Genomic DNA, 21,185 nt, shown 5'->3' with positions numbered 1-21,185 from the left:
CCACTCTATTTAAACATGTGAACACCTTGTGTTGAGCCGCGAAATATACATAGTACTTTTTGTATATATTGATTTTGAGATATTGAATAAATGAAACAACCCTAAAAATATGATGATAAAATGAATCAGTCTTCGTCAATTTATCGGCCGAGGGCGAATCTCCAAGAAGTGGTAAGGTGTGTGACCTTGACCCATAAAGGGGATCACAACAAAATGCCGCTAGTGACGCTCCAAAATTTAATTATTTTTAATATTTCTAATAAATTAAAAGCAGTTCTTTCCGATCTTAAAGGTCTGAATGACCATGCCTCATGCCCCAGCCAGGGCCAGCATTAAAAGAAAAATGCTTCATATTAATAAAAATCAGTTATAAAAAATGTTTGAAACCGCTCAAACAATTTGCGTTTTTAGCAAAATGAACTTAAACTTAGCTGATTAACTTGATAAACTATTCTTAAAGCGTAGCTTAACTTTTGATCTCTTCTATTAGAAATGTGCATGACGATATGTGCGAAAGCAGTCAATATAGTTGCACATTAAAATCAAAGTTCCCTCCGCTGGTATGCTATCTGCTATTTACAAAAAAGTTTAATCTAGGTCATAACTACAAGTCCCCTGCATAATCGATTTCTGTTTCCGATGCTCGAATGAATACAAGCTGTTCCAAGCGGTCAATACGCTTCAGCATTTGTTCCTTTTCTCGGTGAAAGGAATCCACCCGCCGGCGCAATTCTTCGTTCTGACGTCGAAGCTCATGTAGTTGCCGACAAATTTCGGAAGATGTCATCAGCGGCATTGCATTAGGGACCTTTGAGCCCAGCTTTGCTACGTTGCCCACAGCCTTGATGGCAACTCCGTTGCTTGTCGTTCCGAGGGCAGCTCCAGCTGCTGGGGATGGTAGCAGCTGTATTGTCTGCACGGTGCCCACTTGTCCTCTCAGCGAGCTCGCCGTAGCGGGCTGGGACGATGGAGCAATGACTTCGTTCAGCAACTGCTGTTGCTCATCCAATATGCTGGGTTCTGGGGGTCGCTGAACGGATGGAAGTTTAAGCTGAAAGTAGACAATACCAAGATGATATTTATTTTCGGACATTCAAGTATGGCTGCGCTTAGAAGTAAATAAACCAAACTAATCTTAGTAATAGCAAGACAAAAAACACCACCACAAACCTGACGAGACTGAAGCTGGCGCATGTTTACCAGTTTGGTGCCATCGGGGAGCTGACGTACTATTCCAGAGCTTTGACCGTGTATAGGAGATGAAAAAATAAAAACGATTAGACAACTGCTGGCAATTTAAGAGGATGGGTCTACCTTGCCAATGATGCGGGTATTTTTTGTAAGGACTTTGGTTGATTGTCTGTCCCGCAAAGTTTCTTAAAATCAGTCAACGAGATTATACGTATGTTCTGCTTAGAAAAATAACGTCAGCTATGGTTTTATATAAGGGAAAGCCATAGAGGTCTTACCTTGTTTTTGGACACCCCAGCTGGACTGGACGACGCTGCCTCCTTTTGCTTGATGACATTCATGCGAATCTTTTGAGGGGGCGAGCTGTTAGGGGTGAGACGGAGACCCATATTTGAGGTTTTCCTTGCGCTTCCATTCACATATTGCTTGACGTTTATGCTCGACTTTGTTTCGTGCAACAGCATACGTCCCCCTTCGGAGAGAACGAGCTGACGACCGTTTTGTAGGGCTGTATTCAACATTTCCTTGGAGGCCTCGTCATCGTTCTCCTGCATCATGTCTGCAATGCCGTGGGTCTTCAGCATATTTAACGCCGAGTTTCCCAATACATTGGGATCTGCAAAGGAAAAATTGGTTGATACCCTTTTCTAATATACTTAATAAAACTTACGCCCGCGGAGGTTTTCCAAGACATCCATTCTTTCTTCGACTGACATTTCTGTATTATCAACCCTTTTTGGGGCCCCAGTCTCGTCCATTATTGAATTGACCGCCTCACTGGTTTCTTTCTATGAATCAATTATAGTAAATATTAATAATGTATCTTCTGACTACCATTCAATGTGTTTGTTAATTTCTACAGTCCAAAGTGTGGCTTATTATGGGGCATTATGGAGCTTGAAGCAATTTTGTAGCAACCAAATATAAAATATTTGAGGTACATACTCTGCTTTTATGTGTCTGCCGCTGGAATTGGTTTATTGCATTCGTCGGTAGTAAGAAACCGTATATATATAAGTTAATAAGTAAGCGTAACAACTAGAGACAAACTAACACTCTCTTGGAAACACAATCCTATTTCAGCACTCACCTCCGTTTCCTCGTTAAACTTTCGACTGGCCTGGGCCTGCCGAGCAGCCTCCAGTTCGGCCAACACATCTGCCTGTTCAGTGTACACGGCCAATGCAATTGGCGTCTTGCCGAATTTCGAAACTAGCGACACATCTGCCTGGCATTTTAGTAACAATCGCACAATGGTTTTGTGCTTCTTTTCCACAGCCCAGTGAAGAGGCGTCATTCGAAGCTGTGCGATGGGTCATAATTAGGTTACTGAATCAGGGTAAAACTCATTTCGTACCATGTCTCGAGAATTAACGCTGCACTTGAGCGCCAGCAATAAGCTGACTACTCGCTCGTGTCCGTAGTAGCAGGCTAAATGCAGAGGCGTTCTGTCCACCTTGGTTTTGGCGTCCATATTGATGCCGCCCTGTAGAAGTATTTCACAGATTTCCAGTTGGTTGTTCATGGCAGCAAAGTGCAACGCAGACATTCCCAGCCAGTCTGACGCAAAGGGAGCTCCATGTGCTAGCGTCGTTTTGACGCCAGTCACATCGCTGTCCCTTGCGCATTGAAGCAATTGCTTGCCTAGGTCCACGACAGTTGATGGACCAGGCACGTTGCCCTTCTTTAGTTGGAGTTCTCCTTCTGTTCGCTAAACAACCGAAAAACGTTATTTTAGCCTTAATACGATTCTTGCTACTTACAATTTCATAGTGAAGTAAGTTGGTATGATCAGTGGAATCCATTGGATACATTTGGAAATTTCCATCCGCTCGGAGAGTAGCAACAACCTTGCTGGGGCCGCCTTGGCTCTGCATTTTAGCATGCAAATACTTTCAGCAGCACGGTGGATCTTTTAGTAAGCATAACTGCTAACGGATTTTGTGATAAATAAAGAAAATATGTCAAAAAGAAATGTTTATGTTTTCCCAACTAAATTGTCGATATTAAAATATCGATATATATTTTTCAGCGCGATGTTTTTTGCAGCCTAGTTTTATAGCGATATAAGCAGGGTTGCTATTGATAATATCACTTGAACATAACGAAGTGACAGTTGATGTAGATTTTAAATTTCACTCACCATCCTCTTGCTCACTGTTTATAATGTGCAGTTGTAACTTTTAAAACAAGATGCGGAAATAGCTCCAACGACTGGTAGCTTTAGTATAGACAGATTAATTTAATGTAAAGCAAAAACGTATACATTTTTATGCAGTGTTGCCTTCTTTCTTTTTGGAGCTCTTCATATATGTACATATTGATATCTTATCACCAGGCCAGACCGATACAATGGCAGAGCACGAACACGAGCTGTGCTGTTTATTGCGCTCGTATTATTTTAGTAAGCAACTTCAGCGGTGGAATTCGATTTAATTTAATTTAAGTACAGTGAAGTTACATTTTTCCACATATGCGTATAACTAAAAATAGACGATATATTTAACCGTTAGTGCTTATTCACCCTTATACATACTGCTGTCTTAGTGCTTATCATTGCATTTTTTAAGTGTTTGTCACAAACCTTGACTATGTACATTTACGTCCTAGCTACGTAACAAAACCACTAAAACATTATTCCATGAAAGTAATTGTGAAAAAATGTTTCTACCAGCACACTTATGTACATTATCAAACTGACGTCATGTGTTTGATAATGATAACTAGAAATGAGACAAATTTGTTCTGCCTAGGGTTCGAATAGATAAGATAAATACGTATTTTATAGCTGTTAGTCAGAACTTACCCTTGTATATTATTCGTTTAAATACTACTGGTTTTCCTTAAACATAATTAAAAGAATATCGAAAACTATGCTATCCATAACTCTCTCAATACAAAGAATTGCGTGTTACAATCATATTTATTTTCAGATTAGTCTAAGAGTTCCATATAAATATGAAGTTTTATTATTTGCAAGCCATTGTTATGATGTATTTAACAACATACCACTGCACTTTATTGGTTTTAGCTCAAAAAACCGACCAGAACAATTTAAACAAACATGGGTAAGAATAATGTTTAAAAAAAAGGGAATATATGTAAATACATACATATATTTAAAATTTTACCATAACCCTTTTTAATTTATTTCCATATTTACTTTTTATCTTAGTAATATTGAGGGCATATACAATGCCATAACATCAACATCAACTGAGTCGTTGGACCCAATTTCCGGCCACAATAGTTTTTTAACCGAATCAAGCACATCTACGTCCTTGGTATCCATTAATAGTGCCTTACCAGCTGACTGTTCGCAGCGAGAAAGGAACAGAGTACAACCAGTAGCAAAAACTTCTTCAATGCTTCGAAAATGCTGCCCACTTGATGAAAATTTGGACATCTATCGTGAAAATCAAAGTGATTCGATGTGCGACAATGGTATTCTTAAGTTTGAACCGACTGTAATAAGCGCAGTTCTCTTTGACAATTGCATTGAAGATCTAGAAATTGAAACGATTCTTCCCTATGATATTGGAAATCCATGCAACAGGTAATTAATTATCATTTTTTGTTTTCTAAAAACTACAATGGTTTTAACTTCAAGAGCAGCTCCTTTCAATATGATGATGAAGAGGATGTTTTCTTTGTGTTACAAGATGGATCGTTATTGATTATCGATCATGATAATGAATCCTACACCGTCGAAGAAAATTACTGCTTGGATATTGATAAGACGGGACACTTATTTGCTTTCACATGTATCACGCAAGTTGAAGAACAAATTGCATTTGCAAAAGTAATTGCTCATTTTTCACTACTTGTTCCCAACCAAAGTTTCCTACTAATTTAATTTGTTTTTAGGTGGTAATGGTGGCAGTCCTCATGCTAATATCCATGCCTTGCCTGCTATTAGTTAGTTATTTGCACCTGACCCTTCGTTTATTGCGTAACTTGCATGGACTCTCCCTAAGTTTGATGTCTTTGTGTTTGGCTTCAGGCTATTTTGTGCACTCTGTTGTACACATCTACGGAATTCCGTACACAGGATTTATTGGTTACGTTATACAGTTTTGTATACTAAGCTATTTTTTTTGGTACTTCTGCATATGTTTTAATGTACTTTTTAACGTATGGTATAAGTTGCCTTGCTGTATACAACTAACAAAGTCGTGGGCCACCATTAATTTTATATGCTATTGTCTAATTGCTTTTACGGGACCGGCTACTTTAGTAGCGCTCACGGTGCAAAAAGGATTGCCAGGGATGCCATCATACTTTCTGCAAGGACTTACAGAATCTATCCGAGAATCACAGCGCTACTTTATTCCTCCTGTTTCCACAATTTTAATTTTTAGTTTTTTGGTGAGGATTGATAATGGGTTGTGAAAGGATTCCCACTATTATAATGTATATACTTACATTTTCCAGGTTAACTTAATATCTTTCTTTGGTTTTCAACGCATTAATGGATATTCACAGGCAGAGAAGAATGATAATGCTGGACCAAGTGATGCCATATTTGATCAGCAAAAATATGAAGATGTGAAAAAGGAGTAAGCGGACTTTGTATCTTCCCAAGACGAAATCCTTATTATATTGTGTGCGATTTCTTTGATCATATTTTCAGTGCGAAATGCGTCAGTTTACTGGGTATTATTATGATAGTAAGTTGGCTTCTTGAAATAGTCACATTTTACTCAGGATCCAACTCCAATTACTTGATCCTTTGCGATATGGTGAATGGTCTACAAGGAGTTTGGGTATTGCTCATTTTTCTTGTAGTACGTAGACGACGTACAATAATTTTGCGTTGGTGGTATGATCGCGGTTCACATAAAATTGAAGGTACAGAGCTGCAGGATCTTAATAAAAATGTGAATCATATATAGTTGTAATGTCCTGTAACTCTTTCACACTAACAGGAAAATAAACATTTTTTTATAATATTTATATAAATTGTTGTTTATTTCGTCTTACACATAAATATTAAATTTTTGTTCTTGTCATTTGTATACGTGTAGTATGATCATGTAGTTTAATAGTCCAGTTAATTGTAAGAAAGTTTTACCAACTATGCTTTAAGTAAACTTAAAGAAAATGTGTAATTTTGTTTGACTATCCAAAGTAAAAGAGCCTTTTTATATTTAGTTACTGATTTACGATGGTTGTTAAATAATGTTATAATAAAGTGGTTTGCTTACGTTTCTGTGCTACGCAGTGGCTATTTCATCATAAACTAAATGAGTATTTACATGTTGTATGCGACGTAGATGGGATCCAACTGGTCGGCCAGAAAACCGTCCCGTAAATGCATCCGTTGCTTTTCACCACGGCTGTTTATAGGCACCACTCCTGAAAAAATCTCTTTATAAAGCATCCTTGCTCGTTTTTGTATTGTTTTTTACGTACCTGGATCAACAACCACAACAACGCCTACTATTAGTTGGTGATCTTCCAATACTGTATTTGTGACCAAGGGAACTAAGTCCAGCGCTTCTGATTCATTGCCATCGAGCTCCACAACAACGACCAGCAAATTGGTCCAGGTGAACACGGCACTAAAAGTACATTGTGTAACATTTAAATATAATAGGCAATTCTATTCTTCTTACCATTCAGCAATTTTTTTGTGACACCGCATCACTGAATTTTCGATATCAATTGGATGATAATTCATGCCCCGTAAAGAGATCACTTCATCAACAGCTCCGACAACATACACTGCATCGTGTAGCTCTTGGTCATTGGAGTTAACGGCACCACTTACTATGCTATGCTCAGAGTTTCCACCCAACGAAGCGTTTGAAAAGTTTAATTGCAGTTGACTTATGGAATTCAAGGATTCAGTATCACTGTCACGACTAGCCACACTTGGTGTGGTCTCGTCAAGTAAAGAAGCTGCCTGTGAACACTCAGTGCGCCGCAGAAAACCTAAATACCCAGTGCGTGCGTATATCTCAGCTGTAGCCCCAGTGACCAATTTAGCATTAAAATGATCATTATAGTCGGTTTCGTCGCCATATATGGTAAAGTATCCATTTGCATTATGGGGCGATTGTACCTGTAAGATATATATTAGTTACAGTGCAAGTGAAAAACCAGGTAAAAATTTACCCAAATTTCTCCCAAGTGTGAGTCGCCACAGTGACCTTTAGTATCGGGATTAGCTATTATGACTTTCACGCCAGGTAGTAGTTTACCCGATTCAATAACACACAATGAATTTGGTGCACCACGTTCAACCAATGCCACACGATTGTTACGCAACGCTCTCATATCCACATAGACCTGAGCACTTTCTGCAGAACTAGCCCCCTGCACGCAAATAGCAGGATTAACACGGCACCCGAAGGAAGTGGAAACACATCGAGTGTTCAGACCAAGGGCCTGAAACAGCTTGCAAAATTGTTGTGTCAGCTGCACTCTTGGGCGCTCTTCTGCCACTACAACACATGTCCGCACGCATCTTAGGTCTATATTTCTTTGCTTCAAAGAGGGTATAGAATTGCTAAGTGCTTTAGTGCATAATTCTATCACACCATATGAACAAAACGTGTCGCGAACACGGTGTTGCGATAGAGTTGACAACCACAAGCTGGGATTAGCTTCAACTTCGTAAGGTGCTATAAGTATTGAATGGTGACCACTGTATACCCCGATAAGAGTCCACATTACAAATCCAAGACCACAATAGGGATCCAAACATAACGCAACATGACGAGACGGATAAAGTTCACATGCCAATTTTAAACTAGCACACAGACTAGAAAGGGACCTTTTGAATTAAGATATTAGATTACTAATATGCATATCTAATCATCAAAAGGATATAATAATTACATACCGATGTGTTATATTGACACCGCTAAGACGTCCGCAGGTTGATACGCTAAAGTCCAAATAAGCGCTAGAGTCAAATGAGACTGTGGCTAGGCCGGCATATTTGCGTTTTGGGTTGTCATCAATATCTAATATAGGCGGCCATGTCTTTGGGTCGATAGATGTTGCAGCTTCTCGGGATTTGAGTAACTTAATAATTGGTTGTATAGAGAGTACAATGCTACTTTTTGATACATCAACGATCATGCGCACAGTGGGCAAAGTAGTGTTAAGGTTTTGAGGATGGGGTGGTCTTATTGTTATAGGTATTGCTCCCAGATAGAGGCAACCATAAAATGCACATAGCAAATCGAGTCCAGGGGGAAATATAAGTGCTGAAAATATGAAAAAAAAAAAAAAAAATATAATTAATTTAAAAAATATAAATTCTTCTTTTAGGAATACTTACCAACGTGATCACCGGGCTCAATTCTTCCCCGTTCTTGTAGCAAAGCCGCTATCTTCTCGGCCCGTTTATGTAACTCGGAGCATGTCAAAGTTTTGGCAATGGCACCTACAGTGTTGGAGCAAAATATTATTTGTTTATATATATATTCATAGCAAGAACTTGCCCTTAGAATTAAGCAGAGTAAATATAATATGATCTGGTGATGTATTGGCGCGCCAACGGAGTACTCCTGTTATTAGTTGAGGCTGTGTATAGATCAATTTGTTGAAAAAGAACACTATTTACTTGATGAGGAAGACTAACCTTACGCTCACAATCTTCGGAGGACAATCCGACGTCTCGTCCGTGTGCTTCAGCCAAACGATTACCCTGCACTAAATTTCCAACCATCACAGAGGCTGGTCCTACACCCGTGTCTGTAATACCACAGCCAGATGATGAGCTTAGTTTTGCAGTAGTTTGCACACCTTTTTTTTGTTTGGGGAATGGTTAGTAGTTTTTTGTTGATTTTATACAAGGATCAATTATATAAATTATTAATTAAATCAAATACATTAGTTATGTTGTCATTTTGGTGTATTGTTGTAGATTTTATACAGTGTTGTTATTATTTTGTGTATTTTTGAAGTGAGTGTTGTATTGGTCATAGAAGCAATCGCAGCATTGTTGTAGTGTTGTTGGTGGTTAAAAATAGAGGAAAGCAATATTTTAATTTTAATAAGGTAACGAAAGCACAGAAAGTCCAGCATAGCCAATTATTAAAACAATTAAAACCAATTTTCAGTTCATTTCAACTGAGAACTCACCTTGATGTAACTCTCTTGGCTTCGGCAAGTTAGTAACGCACGTATGTGGACACATTAATACGTTTGCGGGGTGAAGAGATCCTTCCAAAAATCGACGCCTTGCTTCACATAAATGTATGCCTCCAAGTGGGGTCTTCGGCAAATGATTCGGTGGCACTAATGCTAAGCAATATATCCCAACCTGATGAATGGAATCTACAGCTTGAAGAACACGCGACATCCATTGGAAACTTTCTTCCTCAGAGCAATCGGGCCGCTGTTCAGCAATAACACAGACGCGCTCATCGCGAAGTACTTTAATGCTAAATACTGCTATGCGTCCTCGGTAAATGAAACGCATTGGTTCCACTGCTAATACTGTGGCTATGATGTCATCCGCGTTGTGCTTTCGTCCTGTAACCGTCATAAGTCCATCCCGGGAACCGCATACGAACACTAACCCTCCAGGACCAAGAAAACCCAACAGGCCTGACCGGACGAAGTATTCATCGCCAATAGGCTTCGAAATAATGCCAAAAGTTCCAGTACCAGTACTCTCTTTCGTTTGATCAAAATCTTCCAACATGGGCTGAACTTTAAATGTAGAATTTGTCATTCCATCGAGCCCAAAGTAACTGGCGCTTGTTGAACCACTTGTAACGCATATTTCTCCAACTTGATCCGTCTTACACAGGACTGGTGCCCCCTCTGATCGTACGACTACCATTTGCGCTGCTGGCATAACTTGACCACAGTCCTGCAATGTTAGCGATGTTAGCGAGTCTTCACTATCCACTCTTACGACACCGTGTGAAAGAGCTGCCATGGAGAGTACGCCGCGTCCTGTGGCTGATTGACTAAACCCACATGACCCACGACCAGGACGACGAAGTGAAACGGTAAAAACTTCTGAACTACTTGCACATGGGCATATGGCGTCTGACCGTAAGCCTTTTGCTTGAAATACGTTCAAAAACTGATCACACGATGAAAGTGACCAGGGATTGGCTCCGTCGGCTACTAGTAGCATACGCAATGAAGATAGCGATATGTCCTTGTGATCTTTAGTAGCCAATAAGCCCCAATGCAAATCACGGCTCTTGACCAAGCAGCAGGAAGCTCTATGTTTCGTTATTAATTGCATCCAACTTGAGGGGCGCAGCTTCATCAAGGCATAAGGTATGAAAATAACATGCATACCGTTCAGAACTGAGGTCAAGACTGAGTGCCATAGACCAACTTCTCTTTTAAAATCTAGGACACAGACAACGGTTTCCCCTTCGGTGTAGTGACAGGCCATAGTCAATGCCCGGCAATGATTGATCATAGCAGCACGCGTAACAGTCACACCTACAAAACATGTGAATATGTGATAGTATATTACATTTTTATTGGAAAAAAACTGTATGCACCACTTACCCATAACACTGCCTTCCTTATCAGTGGTATATTCAATATAAGACGCTGCTGAATCATCGATGCGTAAGTTTCCAACATTGAATTCTTTAGGGGGCTTAGGCAAGTGTTCAGTTACAAACCACTGCAAGCGAGGCCAACCTTTAAGTTTTGCAATTTCGCCCGTGGTGTTTGATTTGGGTAGACCTTTCAAGCAAGCCTCCGATGTGAGCGCCACAGTTATGCCACACGAACTAAGCAAGAATCCAACCTGCTGGGGAGGTGTGTCAGAGCTGGAAAGTGGCAGCTCTATTGGCAATGGGACCAAGCCACGAAACATACAACCATACCAGGCTGTTATAAAACTGAAAGTATTCTTAGCTTTAATTATGGTCTTTGAAAAGTTCTTTGGTTACTAACCTCAATGGATCATTATTTGGAAAAACTAAAGCAACACGGTCGCCCGGCTTCAATGTTACTTGCTCGGGTCCTTTGCTAAATATCTTCGTGGACAATGCATAGGCTATCTTTTGTGCACGTGACAGCAGCTTTCCATATGTCAGGGTTGTTGTTATTTTACCATTAGGATCAAGCACCGTAGCCATGGAACATTTAAATGAATTTGTACCATAGCGCTGGAGGGCACATTCCAGAGTGCGTGGAAGCCCTGCTGGTATAGAGAGTTGCTCGCCTTGTACGGGAGTCATTGTGCTGCCTTCCGGTTTTGGTGCATTGGGATCCTTAGTATTTGCTGCAATCTCAAGCTCAATGTCGTTGTCCTCATAGAATTCGGGAAGTGGCCGACGCTTCGGTCGTTTAAGTGTGTTTAACAGTTGTTGTATTTTGGCGGAAACCTTCCATTTACCATTTGCATCTGTGTCGTTAAGTTCACTTTGGGATACATTTACATATCGTGTAACGCGGTCAGCAATGCGATGTGCATTATTAAACTGTGTTATGTCTGGAGCGTTGACTAATAAAAGAGCGGAAAATCAAATGTTTTTTGTACAGTGTTGGACTATATAAGGGGTTGGGTTTGCGGGCAGTTGACTTTAATTGACTATAAGAACAAAGGTCTCTATCTATTGTACATGCATTGGTTGGTCTGATACAAATGTATGTATATGTACTTTTCATGAAACCAAATCCCTTTTGTTGTGAATAGCACATTTCTACAAATTCTACAATTACTCACATTGCTTTTGCTTAAATGCTTTGTCCGAAAAGTCACTATCTCGCTTGTAAGCAATTGGCGGTGACTCCATACTCGATGTATCAGATGTTGGCTGCGTAAGATATGAATTTTAAATATTAAATTTTTTTTATGTTAATGCTTTTCCCCTTGTAATAACACCATTTATATACATAGCTGTATTGTTTCCTTACTGCTAGTTACAGCTACGATTAAGCCAATACTTACAACTGGGGGCAAATTTTGAGGTGGCCGTCTTTCTGCCACACTGTTCGATGATGAATACTTCTGATTTGGCGTTTGTAACTGTTTTACATCAAGTCGCAGATGTTGCTGCGAGCTCATTGATGATTCACGAATTGGTGGTTTTATTATCGGTTCGGATGGTATCATGCTATTGCTTATGTGATCACGCGGATAATTGTACTCCTTGTCAGGGGAAATAGTTTCCTCTGGTATGGATTCGTCATCTGTAGATGAGTCCAGCTCATCATTACAGCCAGGGCTGCGGTTAAGCACAGAGGTGCGTTTTGATGGCATCGGAAGACTAGGTTTTGGTCGACCTTTAAGTGCTGCTAAGGCCTGTTGTACGGCCTCCTGACGTACCTCTGCAATTTGAATTTTCGCTTATAGTAGAAATAGTTTAAGTTATTCGGTCAGACCTACCCGAATGATAACGTTTCTCATTGTGCGTTACTTTGCGCTGTGTGCGTCGCTGGCGGTGTTGACTATTATTTGATGTAGAGTGGGACTGATTCTGAAAACCGCTTGGTTCGCGGGTATTCTGATAGCCTGGATCGCCGACTGCACCACCTTGCGGGCGCATATTTTCATAACCAGGTGTCCCAGCCGCTCCGCTCTGAGCGATTGATGATGCTGTTATGGAGGAAGACTGATGAAAGTCTAACTTTTTGGAATGTCTTTGTTGTGAAGAGGAGAGAGAAGGTACTTCGGTCACATAACTATAGCCTTCACTGGAGACTATGACACCATCATTATTGATGTTTCCGTGACTGTTGCTATTGTTGGCATCTTTAACGTTGTAATATGGCGGTGGCGGCGTAATTTTTGCCTTGTCGACGCTAATAGCTGTCATAAAAGTATGCAGGAAATTACTAAATGCCACAATGTTTTAAGTCATCCCGATGTCGTACATACCTTCATTCTTTTTTAGAAACGGTTGCAATAACTTGGCTCGTTTCTTTTCATAGCCTTTTTGCGTAATGTCACCTGAAAAAAGATAAGGATATTCAACATAAGATTATGCATTTGTGCAACACATGCATTTATAATGGCTAGAAGCTTAATAAACATAAAAAAACACAAGCAATATCTTTATACTACTCTAATTGTAATCTCGACTTCTCTTAGTTATGCACATGTATATGAATGGATGTATACAAATGCCTGAGAAAATGCACTGGTGCTGATTAAATATTTAAAATCATGTTTGCACAAAATCTTGTTAGGCGTATGTATGTAAGTAGCATAAAAGTATTAAGTTGAACTATTTTTTGATTACATTAAATATTTATTGTTTTTATTGGTATATTTTTAGAGATGAAAAAATGGTTAGTTGCACAATATGAACTCAACTATTTGTATTTACTTTCATGGGCAATCAAAACAAGAAAACCAAATACATACATACAATGTAAGTACATATGTATATACGTATGTACATATGGATACATTTACATACCCTCTGAGAGTTCCAAATCCAGTTCAGCGATCTTTTCGCGAATATATCCAGGAAATGAGGAAGTAGACTCCATGTCCAAAGAATTCGAGTTCGTTGCAAACTTTTATTTCGTTCTCTTTCCAAAGGGCCTAACTTTTTAGCTGGTCGCACTACACACCCAAAATGAAACACCGCTGTTGTCAAAAATCGATCGAATTGCAATTCATTATACTACATTTTGATTCGGAAAATTAACAGAACCCGGAACTTCTGCAACTTGAACACGCAGGGTCAACACTATGTGATAGTTTTTTAAATACTTAATTATAATTTGCACAGGAAAAGTAAACAAAGAAAAAGTAGAGTAGAGTACAAAATGATTTTATGATGTGCTAGTCTAGCGAAATTTTCTGTAGAGTGACCAGTGACCAATTATCGATGCATCGAATGAAAACCATCGACACAACAAAGAAATCATTGCTGTGTTGTTTACCAAAAGGGCACCCGCCAAAAATAGTCTGCATTTATTTTATATAACTTGATTTGTTTCATTTGAAAATAGAACTACGGCGACCACAGTTTAAGTAAACAGTGAAACACGGACTGTTTGTACTCGCATTTAACACAGGATCGTATTCGATAGTTTAAAAACTAGCGTTCGGCGATAGTCTGTCTGGGCATTATTAAAAATGGGTGAGTTTAATCAAAATTTGCAATGCAACTAATTGAATTTTCTTTCTGTGTAGAGAATTCAAAGCTACAAGATGAGATAAAGTCATTGAAGGCCTTGGGTCAAATTTATGAAAATCTGTTGAAGCTGGCCGGCATTGAACTATTCGATTTTTCTAACGAAGATGCATCACTTTTAAACAAGACTGCACAATTGTATGCAGACTTGCACATTCACGAGTTAGATTTAAACTATTTGCGTGACTTCTACTATGTACTAAAGAAAGACCGCATAGAAAACAAGCTGACCATCACGCAGCAACAAACAGATCTGCAACGCATTAAGACTTCAATCGACGAAGCAGCTATGGAGGTAGCTGTGTTGGAACGGTAATCAGGATCCCGTTTATATGTCTATTGAATATCAATTAAATGAATTTCCTCGCACTCCAGATTCAAATTCAAGGCTGAAAAGAAATTGATTCCTGATGGAGCCGTTCAGCAGCAGCGCAACAATCAACTGGCTACCAAGCGGGCTTTGTTGGACAGACAGAGAGCTCTCAAAATGCCAAAAGACGTAAATATTGAGAGTATTTTACAAAAAGTTAATTCGCTGGATCATGTCGAGTGAAATGTCTAAATTTGTTTTATAAAAAATTCTTTAAATGTATTTACTCAGTAATGCAAAAACAATACATTAACACAAAATCATCAAATTTAAAGTGTATCGTGTTTCGGTTTACATATTACCAACGCATATTCTACTCATGCAAAAATTATCTTTCTTTCTGTGTGATTCTTTTTGATGGAGGATACGAAAGGTTCAATTGCTTCTAGTTTGTGTCGTATATTTATTTAAAGGATCATGTTGGGAAAAAAACTCGAAAACCAAATCGGTATCGATTTATCAGTTGCTTAAAGCATACAAAAAGTGTGTTCTTCCATGCCATTGCTCAAATGTATGTATGTATTTCCAATTTAGTATATGTTTCATATATATTGGTGTGTATAGATAGAATTAGTAATTTCATATTCTTTAAGTTGTTGCTTGTTATGTATATAAAGGGCGGGTATGTGGCAGACAAACATTTCGGCTAGCAGCGCGCTCCACGCCACAGGCCTACTCCACGTTTAAAGCCAACTCCTAGCGGAACTCGGGAGTATCGTCCTGTGTTATGTCTCCATACTTCCAGATGGCCAAATGGGCTGATAAAGCGGCTTCTTGTGCGGCTCTATACTGATCCACAAGATCCTTGAGCTTCCGCTCACGTCGTTTCTCTGCAAGTACAAGGCCTTCGGCAACAAGTTGCTTGCCAAAGTCAGTTTTAGTCGTTGGATCGTGTAGTGTGGCCAAATTTGGTGCTCCGGCCACCTTTAACTCCACATTAAGCTGCACTTTGTGGTTCAAAACGTCTTCAGAAAAAGCGCGTAGGGCTTCCTCCTTATCCTCGTTGTCCGCAGGCAGAGCAACTAAAGCCAAAGCGTACTCCGTAGCATATGGCTTCTCGCTACTGAAGGCAGGCGGCAATGCAGCCAAACGATTGGTGGGCAGGGTCTGAAGGAAAAAAATATATTAGCAAGCGGCAAACAAAAATACTTTGTATAAATTTGTCGCTTCTAGAAGACATATGACGAAGCAAGATTCGGGTGCCCCCAGTAACTCTGCGCACTTGCCTCACATGGGAGTTATTACAGCTACTGTGGACAGCGGGTGAACCAAAATATATGGAGCATCCTTTGCACCGTTGTAGAGAATTCCTCACGGCTCGGAACAGAGCACGCATTTGGCGTTACTGTAGAGTTTGGTCTACACCCTCGTGCAACAGCCACAGATCACACGCAGAAGCAATATTAATATAGCAAGCTTATGACTCATGCGTTTCACTTCGAGGCGGAAACGGATCTAAGGAGCGTGCAGTTTTTTCATATTTTATATAGTCGTATGCTTACCTCCTTATTACCGTAATCGATGTACAAAACGGTAGCGTTGCTTCCCTGAATTCGTTCCACCTTGGCGCGGTACCATTGATTGTCGAAGGTGAACTGAGCGGCCACTAGATCGCCACGTTTAGGCGTGTACGATCCAGCGATGGGAGGATTGCCTTGGAAATCAGCATGTAGCTTGCTCATTAGTGTTTCCAGCTTGGGGCCGTTTTCTACCGACTGTGCGAAGAATGTTAGAGTCTCGGTAATTTCAGTAACGATTACATTTTCATAGTTGACTTTGCGCTCTACAAAGACTTTCTCATCCTTTTCCTCTTCAACAACAACCTTCTCCTCGGGAACTTGCTCCACATAGTTGGCCCAAATGTTCTTCTTAGCCGCCTTGGCACGATCTTCGGCACTCTTCAAAAGGCGATAATATTCAGACTTTTCTGCACTAAAGTGCACTTCGGCCAGACCTTCTTCCACAAGAGCAACTGAAAGATTGGCCCCGGTATCGGTCCACAGCCAGCCAATAACTGAAGAGCCTGCCTTGTCAGTGGTATCAATATGTACGGAAACGTCACGCTGCAAAACACGCTCGCGCGTAAAGGTAAGAGCTTCGTCACCAAACGGTTCTCCTTCTTGGGCAGGTACGCCATTCAAGGCAGGGCGAGAAGAGCGCGGACAAGATATTCCTGCTAACAGGAATGTTACCAGACAGCTGTCTTTTGGCACAAAAATACGCAGACGGGAGCCGCTCGCAACAAACTCGACGATGGCTTCAGATTGAAGTGCACGCTGCCACGAAGGCAAGTACTGAACCTTGATTCGGGAATGGTCAACAGTCAGATCGTTAACACGCAATGTAGCGTTGTCCTTCTTGGCGTGCAGTCCCTTCAGTCCCTTGATAGCTTGCTGCTCAGCAGCAATAAGTTGATCGTAGGCGGAAGATCTCTGATCATCATCTTGGCGATAACGTACACATGTAGCCAAGCCCTTTGCCACCATAGCTTCAGCCACATTTTGACCGCCAATTAAAACTGTGTAACAGTACTTCTCAGGGAAATTTTCGCGAGGCGGCGAGATATAATCCAGATTACACTGCACTTTCTTGTTAATCAGTTTCTTGCGCAGGAATTCTCGTGCATCGAACATGTGCGGAATCTCATAGAGTGGACGGTAGTTCTTTCCACGCGGTGGTGCCTTCACAATTTCTTCGCCATCCGTGCCCACTACGGCACGTTGGTCACGTGGTGGTCTTATTGACGAAAAGAACACCTTTTTAACGTGGCCATTCGTAAGACGCACATTGACAGCATCGCCATTAAATACTTCAATTACAGTGCCTCCAAAGTCTTTTTCCTTTGAATTAAAAGCGGGTGTTTTTGCTTGATAGTCTTGCCACTGACGAAGGCGTTTTTCCTTGGCAACACGTTCCGCAGCCCGTAGCTTATCCGCACCTGGAAATGAAAGAAACAAAGATATTGAGTTAAAATATTGAAAAATATTTTAATAAAAATCGATGCATATTTGAAACTGTGGATGTCGGCGGGGTGAAATGAACACATAGGCAATTTGAATCTGCCACAACATTCTTGGAGTCCGTCATTTATGTAGCAACCGAGTGCTCAGAAGAGCAGCACATCGCAAGGTTATGTACCAATTAGATGCTGCGCTCTGCAAACGAACTGCCTATGAAAACTGTTGGTTGGATTTTAAACTCACCTGTCTTCATTACCGCCATGGACCAGTCTACGCACTTTGCTAATCCTTCACGCAACAACGACTCTGCAATGTTACCCTTCGGATATAGAATCGATCCAATGAAGTTAGAGTTGTTAACCGATTCCAGTCGGATTTCAACATCACGTTGCAAAAGACGTGTCTCTACGTAGTAACGCGCTTCATCTGCGAACGGCACCTTGACGCTAAGGTCGGGCTTGCCATCTGCATCCAGCTTTACTCCCGGGCAACGAATTCCAGATATCATGAGAGTTATATAATGAAAATCGGGCAGCAGAAATGCGCGCACAGTTGAACCATCTCGCACGTGCTCGATGATGGCCTTTACAGGTTTTCCTCCATAAACATCAACAATATGGGCAGGATTCTCGTGAGCCCACTTGATGTTACGAACCTTCTCTACGGCGTTCACATTATGCGACCACTTACCACGGCCAGCGGCACGTGCTTGGTCTTCCAGCTCAATTAAAGTTTGTTGCTCAGGTGTAGGACGTCCTTCGCGGCGGACAGATACCAAACCCTCGCGCACAATCGACTCGACCACATTTTCGCCAGTTTCCTTTTCCTTACCAATCCATACAAAGCCATACTCCCGGTTGGAATTGGCGGGCTTGTCAAAAGTAAATGTCACTTCAACGCCAATCAACTTCTTACGCAGAAACTCCCTTGACTCCCAGGCCCAAGGTTCGTCTTTAGTCTCGTCACCGCCAGCACCAGGACGACGAGCTAGTTTTGGTGCTAGGACATGTGAGAAGGTAATTTGTTTCTCCGGAGGTGGGGCACCCTTAGTGGCGCGTATTACTAATGTGTCGCCAGAGAGCACCTAAAAAATAGAGCGTTGGTTTTACAAACAAACTGGAACGGAACTGAAGTGAGGTTAAAATGACACATGCACATGTCAATAGTGGTGGAATTAATATTTTTTGACACTATCAGATGCTATCGTTTATAACCAATTGCTCCATCCCCTTAATCAAGATGCTATCGATATTTTTTGTATTTATTTGAATATTATTAACAAGTTTTTAAAGACAATACCCCCCAAAATCCGGAGAAAAAAATCTTTTACCGCTCTCTGGCGTTTAATCAAACCCATCGAGTTAACTTTTCGTTGATATGAAGGTGCATGTATTGGGTATATGTACTTGCAGAGCACGTGCGATTTTGACAAACTATGAAATACCGCCTGGCGCTAGCATATTAATTAATTAATCGAATATTAATCGCCTATTAATAATATATTCTTATACCTCGTTTTCAATTACGTTTAAATGCTAAAAAGCTCAACAGGTTTTGCTGTTGAAACGTATGGGTGCCAACGTCACACCGTCCGATTCTCCTACTTTCTATAAACTGATCGGTAGATAATTGTTATCATTACCTACATACACCAGGACAAAGGTGCACAGAGTGTTTTCAATGTACGAAACTGTAATAGGGCCTAACGCCAGTGGTCAGTTGAGACAATAATGTCGAAAAGAGAAAGTTAGGAGCATGCATACCAAAGAAATTATATTTATTTAATTTGTATACATACATATGCACATGAATGTAAAAGTATATTGGAACAAAGTACTTCTTATGTACATACATATATGCATATGTATTCGCCGAAGAGGTTAGGAACGAAAAAACTGACAGACAATGAGTATAACTTTTTATAAAACAGAAAAAAGCCTATATTTTATGTATGTAATTGTCAACCCTTGCAAACTCAAAAATGCACTTCAGAATAAACAGCAAAATTAAAAAGTGTTCCGAAACACCGGCGAATCGCGTTGATGACGTTGCCAGTGACCACAATAACAACCTCTTAGGCACATACATACATATATACATATGTATATGCATACGAAAACTAGCACCGCACCGAAGAAAATCTGCCAGGTTGGCACCTTCGATAACTTTCATTTCTTCTTTCGTTTGGACAAGCGTGTGCAACGTGTCACTCACACATTCAATACGCACGTCTCTTTCGCACTTGTCAGAGCTGCACTCGGTAATTTTAACAAGCGGCCGCATTTGCCACGCTGATGACAGATAATACATTTAATGCCCCTTCCAAAGTGCAAGGAAATTTCCTAATGCTGCATCCACGTACAGCCTGATTCCGCCCCAACTCCCGTTTATTCAAATGAACTTACTTGTTTCACAATTCCGGACAACGTCTTTGCTGGGGCTGGAGGCACACCATCTTTCGGTGCTCCGGCAGCTGTCGTCACGGTGTTCGCTGCTGTTGCCATTTTACGTAGAAATGCGGGTGAGGTTTTTTCCCAAAAGGCCCTTACACAAGGCTTTAATAAGCGGATTTTATTTGTCACGTTTGAACACTGACTGCTTCTAACTTAATTAAGTTAAGTTATTTGAGCAAGGAGGAGCCGAATTTTCACAACTGTGGTCGTGCTGAGGAAGTTGATACATCGATATGATTTCTACATGGTTGGAGTAGCACAACGAGGTGAGTCCATTTTCGGCGATGTCAAACAGACGAGTTTATCGATACAACATTCAAGGAAGTTGCAGGGTGAGTTAGCTAGAGAGGGATGGGATCAAAATCAAACATTCCGTGCCGCGCGGGAGCACGACACATATCTAAATAAGAAAAGTAATGAGTCGTGCAAACAAATTGTTTGGCGATAAAGCCTTTGAATTGCTAAAGGACCTCGAAAGGTCCTCTCAAAGCATTCCAGCTTTTGATGACGACGGAGTGCGCCAAGTACTTGAGGAGATAAAGGCTATTTTCGAGGAGAACGTCGCTCAGGCATCCAGCTACACCTCAGGCGATCGGAGTTTGTGGCCGCTGTTAAATTATAGGCATGCGGCGTTGCAGCGGAACAAACGTTGTTTGCTGGCTTACTTGTACGAGCGAAGTAAACGCATTAAAGCGCTACGCTGGGAATTTGGACCAATTATACCTAGTGATATTAAGCAGGCCCTGTGCGAGCCAGAGGTACAGTTTTTTAACAACTACTCCAAATCGTTGGCGGCTTACATGTGCATCGCTGGCTGCAGCCAGGGCCACGGTATAGATCTGACAAATAATCTACGCCCTCCCAAATCTCTGTACATTGAGGTGCGCTGCATGGAGGACTATGGAAAATTTGAACTGGATGATGGAGAGTTAATCCACTTGAAGAAGAACAGTCAACACTATTTGCCGCGGGCCCAGGTGGAGTCTCTTGTGCGGCAGGGCATACTGCAGCACATAGCTTAATAATAAAGACTAATTTATTTAAAAACATTGAATAAATAATAAATGTTTTTATAGATCCGTGTATATCATATTTGACTTCAGATAATTCCTATCGA

The 21,185-nt window shown here is 40.7% G+C and overlaps 6 protein-coding genes across 10 annotated transcripts; 3 read left to right on the top strand and 3 right to left on the bottom strand.

Moving 5' to 3' along the window:
- Positions 1 to 122: 122 nt before the first annotated feature.
- Positions 123 to 6,404, top strand: LOC111073662 (probable G-protein coupled receptor Mth-like 14; the record flags this gene model as incomplete). Its single annotated transcript, XM_022366087.2, has 7 exons — positions 123 to 171; positions 4,223 to 4,259; positions 4,367 to 4,747; positions 4,807 to 4,993; positions 5,059 to 5,559; positions 5,626 to 5,750; positions 5,825 to 6,404. Coding segments are annotated over 7 exons (1,542 nt in total), but the record flags the coding sequence as incomplete, so codon positions are not given.
- LOC111073684 (inversin-B) lies at positions 224 to 3,192 on the bottom strand. 4 transcript variants are annotated; one of them, XM_022366127.2, is made up of 9 exons: positions 2,955 to 3,192; positions 2,549 to 2,902; positions 2,282 to 2,494; positions 2,137 to 2,157; positions 1,862 to 1,979; positions 1,470 to 1,807; positions 1,315 to 1,412; positions 1,171 to 1,240; positions 224 to 1,051 (listed from the first exon to the last, which is right to left on the bottom strand). In XM_022366127.2, the coding sequence occupies exons 1-9, from the start codon at positions 3,066 to 3,068 to the stop codon at positions 605 to 607; spliced, it is 1,773 nt and encodes a 590-aa protein (XP_022221819.2). In that variant the 5' UTR covers positions 3,069 to 3,192; the 3' UTR covers positions 224 to 604. The 4 variants fall into 4 exon arrangements, with proteins under 4 accessions (XP_022221819.2, XP_022221820.2, XP_022221821.2 ...); XM_022366128.2 differs by having other exon boundaries at positions 1,315 to 1,409; XM_022366129.2 differs by lacking the exon at positions 2,137 to 2,157.
- Positions 6,135 to 13,956, bottom strand: LOC111073680 (disco-interacting protein 2). 2 transcript variants are annotated; one of them, XM_022366119.2, is made up of 16 exons: positions 13,560 to 13,956; positions 13,016 to 13,087; positions 12,524 to 12,946; positions 12,086 to 12,465; positions 11,861 to 11,951; positions 11,086 to 11,638; positions 10,690 to 11,030; positions 9,292 to 10,620; positions 8,789 to 8,952; positions 8,649 to 8,730; positions 8,486 to 8,590; positions 8,042 to 8,411; positions 7,312 to 7,972; positions 6,810 to 7,258; positions 6,607 to 6,755; positions 6,135 to 6,549 (listed from the first exon to the last, which is right to left on the bottom strand). In XM_022366119.2, the coding sequence occupies exons 1-16, from the start codon at positions 13,630 to 13,632 to the stop codon at positions 6,446 to 6,448; spliced, it is 5,346 nt and encodes a 1,781-aa protein (XP_022221811.2). In that variant the 5' UTR covers positions 13,633 to 13,956; the 3' UTR covers positions 6,135 to 6,445. The 2 variants fall into 2 exon arrangements, with proteins under 2 accessions (XP_022221811.2, XP_022221812.2); XM_022366120.2 differs by having other exon boundaries at positions 8,789 to 8,901.
- Positions 13,957 to 13,969: 13 nt separating this feature from the next.
- LOC111073688 (augmin complex subunit wac) lies at positions 13,970 to 14,923 on the top strand. The gene is made up of 3 exons (XM_022366134.2): positions 13,970 to 14,231; positions 14,285 to 14,597; positions 14,661 to 14,923. Exons 1-3 carry the CDS (start codon positions 14,228 to 14,230, stop codon positions 14,836 to 14,838), a joined length of 495 nt encoding a protein of 164 aa, XP_022221826.1. The 5' UTR covers positions 13,970 to 14,227; the 3' UTR covers positions 14,839 to 14,923.
- Positions 14,924 to 15,043: 120 nt separating this feature from the next.
- LOC111073682 (staphylococcal nuclease domain-containing protein 1) lies at positions 15,044 to 20,721 on the bottom strand. Its single transcript, XM_022366125.2, has 4 exons — positions 20,021 to 20,721; positions 17,859 to 18,699; positions 16,158 to 17,593; positions 15,044 to 15,762 (listed from the first exon to the last, which is right to left on the bottom strand). Exons 1-4 carry the CDS (start codon positions 20,117 to 20,119, stop codon positions 15,352 to 15,354), a joined length of 2,787 nt encoding a protein of 928 aa, XP_022221817.2. The 5' UTR covers positions 20,120 to 20,721; the 3' UTR covers positions 15,044 to 15,351.
- LOC111073686 (DNA replication complex GINS protein PSF1-like) lies at positions 20,243 to 21,151 on the top strand. The gene is made up of 2 exons (XM_022366131.2): positions 20,243 to 20,334; positions 20,390 to 21,151. Exon 2 carries the CDS (start codon positions 20,485 to 20,487, stop codon positions 21,088 to 21,090), a length of 606 nt encoding a protein of 201 aa, XP_022221823.2. The 5' UTR covers positions 20,243 to 20,334; positions 20,390 to 20,484; the 3' UTR covers positions 21,091 to 21,151.
- The last annotated feature ends 34 nt before the right edge of the window (positions 21,152 to 21,185 follow it).

The sequence above is a fragment of the Drosophila obscura genome, unplaced genomic scaffold (genome assembly GCF_018151105.1).
Source record: "Drosophila obscura isolate BZ-5 IFL unplaced genomic scaffold, ASM1815110v1 contig_200, whole genome shotgun sequence".
NCBI classification, from domain to species: Eukaryota; Metazoa; Arthropoda; class Insecta; order Diptera; family Drosophilidae; genus Drosophila; species Drosophila obscura.
The sequence above is the reverse complement of the archived record's forward strand: the minus strand, read 5'-3'. Positions and strand labels throughout refer to the sequence as shown.

Bases quoted from the DNA above. Each gene is read 5' to 3' on its own strand.
- LOC111073688 (XM_022366134.2), top strand. The intron at 14,598-14,660 runs GTAATCAGGATC...CTCGCACTCCAG, and splicing joins GAGGTAGCTGTGTTGGAACG to ATTCAAATTCAAGGCTGAAA.
- LOC111073682 (XM_022366125.2), bottom strand. From the start codon at position 20,119: ATGGCAACAGCAGCGAACACCGTGACGACAGCTGCCGGAGCACCGAAA. The intron at 18,700-20,020 runs GTAAGTTCATTT...TCTATTTTTTAG, and splicing joins TGTCCGGAATTGTGAAACAA to GTGCTCTCTGGCGACACATT. The intron at 17,594-17,858 runs GTGAGTTTAAAA...TTTCATTTCCAG, and splicing joins CATGGCGGTAATGAAGACAG to GTGCGGATAAGCTACGGGCT.
- LOC111073680 (XM_022366119.2), bottom strand. From the start codon at position 13,632: ATGGAGTCTACTTCCTCATTTCCTGGATATATTCGCGAAAAGATCGCT. The intron at 12,947-13,015 runs GTATGTACGACA...CTTTTATGACAG, and splicing joins GTTTCTAAAAAAGAATGAAG to CTATTAGCGTCGACAAGGCA. The intron at 8,731-8,788 runs GTTAGTCTTCCT...ATCTATACACAG, and splicing joins CCGAAGATTGTGAGCGTAAG to CCTCAACTAATAACAGGAGT.
- LOC111073686 (XM_022366131.2), top strand. From the start codon at position 20,485: ATGAGTCGTGCAAACAAATTGTTTGGCGATAAAGCCTTTGAATTGCTA.
- LOC111073684 (XM_022366127.2), bottom strand. From the start codon at position 3,068: ATGCAGAGCCAAGGCGGCCCCAGCAAGGTTGTTGCTACTCTCCGAGCG. The intron at 1,241-1,314 runs GTAGACCCATCC...ACACGGTCAAAG, and splicing joins ATACCCGCATCATTGGCAAG to CTCTGGAATAGTACGTCAGC. The intron at 1,052-1,170 runs GTTTGTGGTGGT...GTCTACTTTCAG, and splicing joins GCCAGCTTCAGTCTCGTCAG to CTTAAACTTCCATCCGTTCA.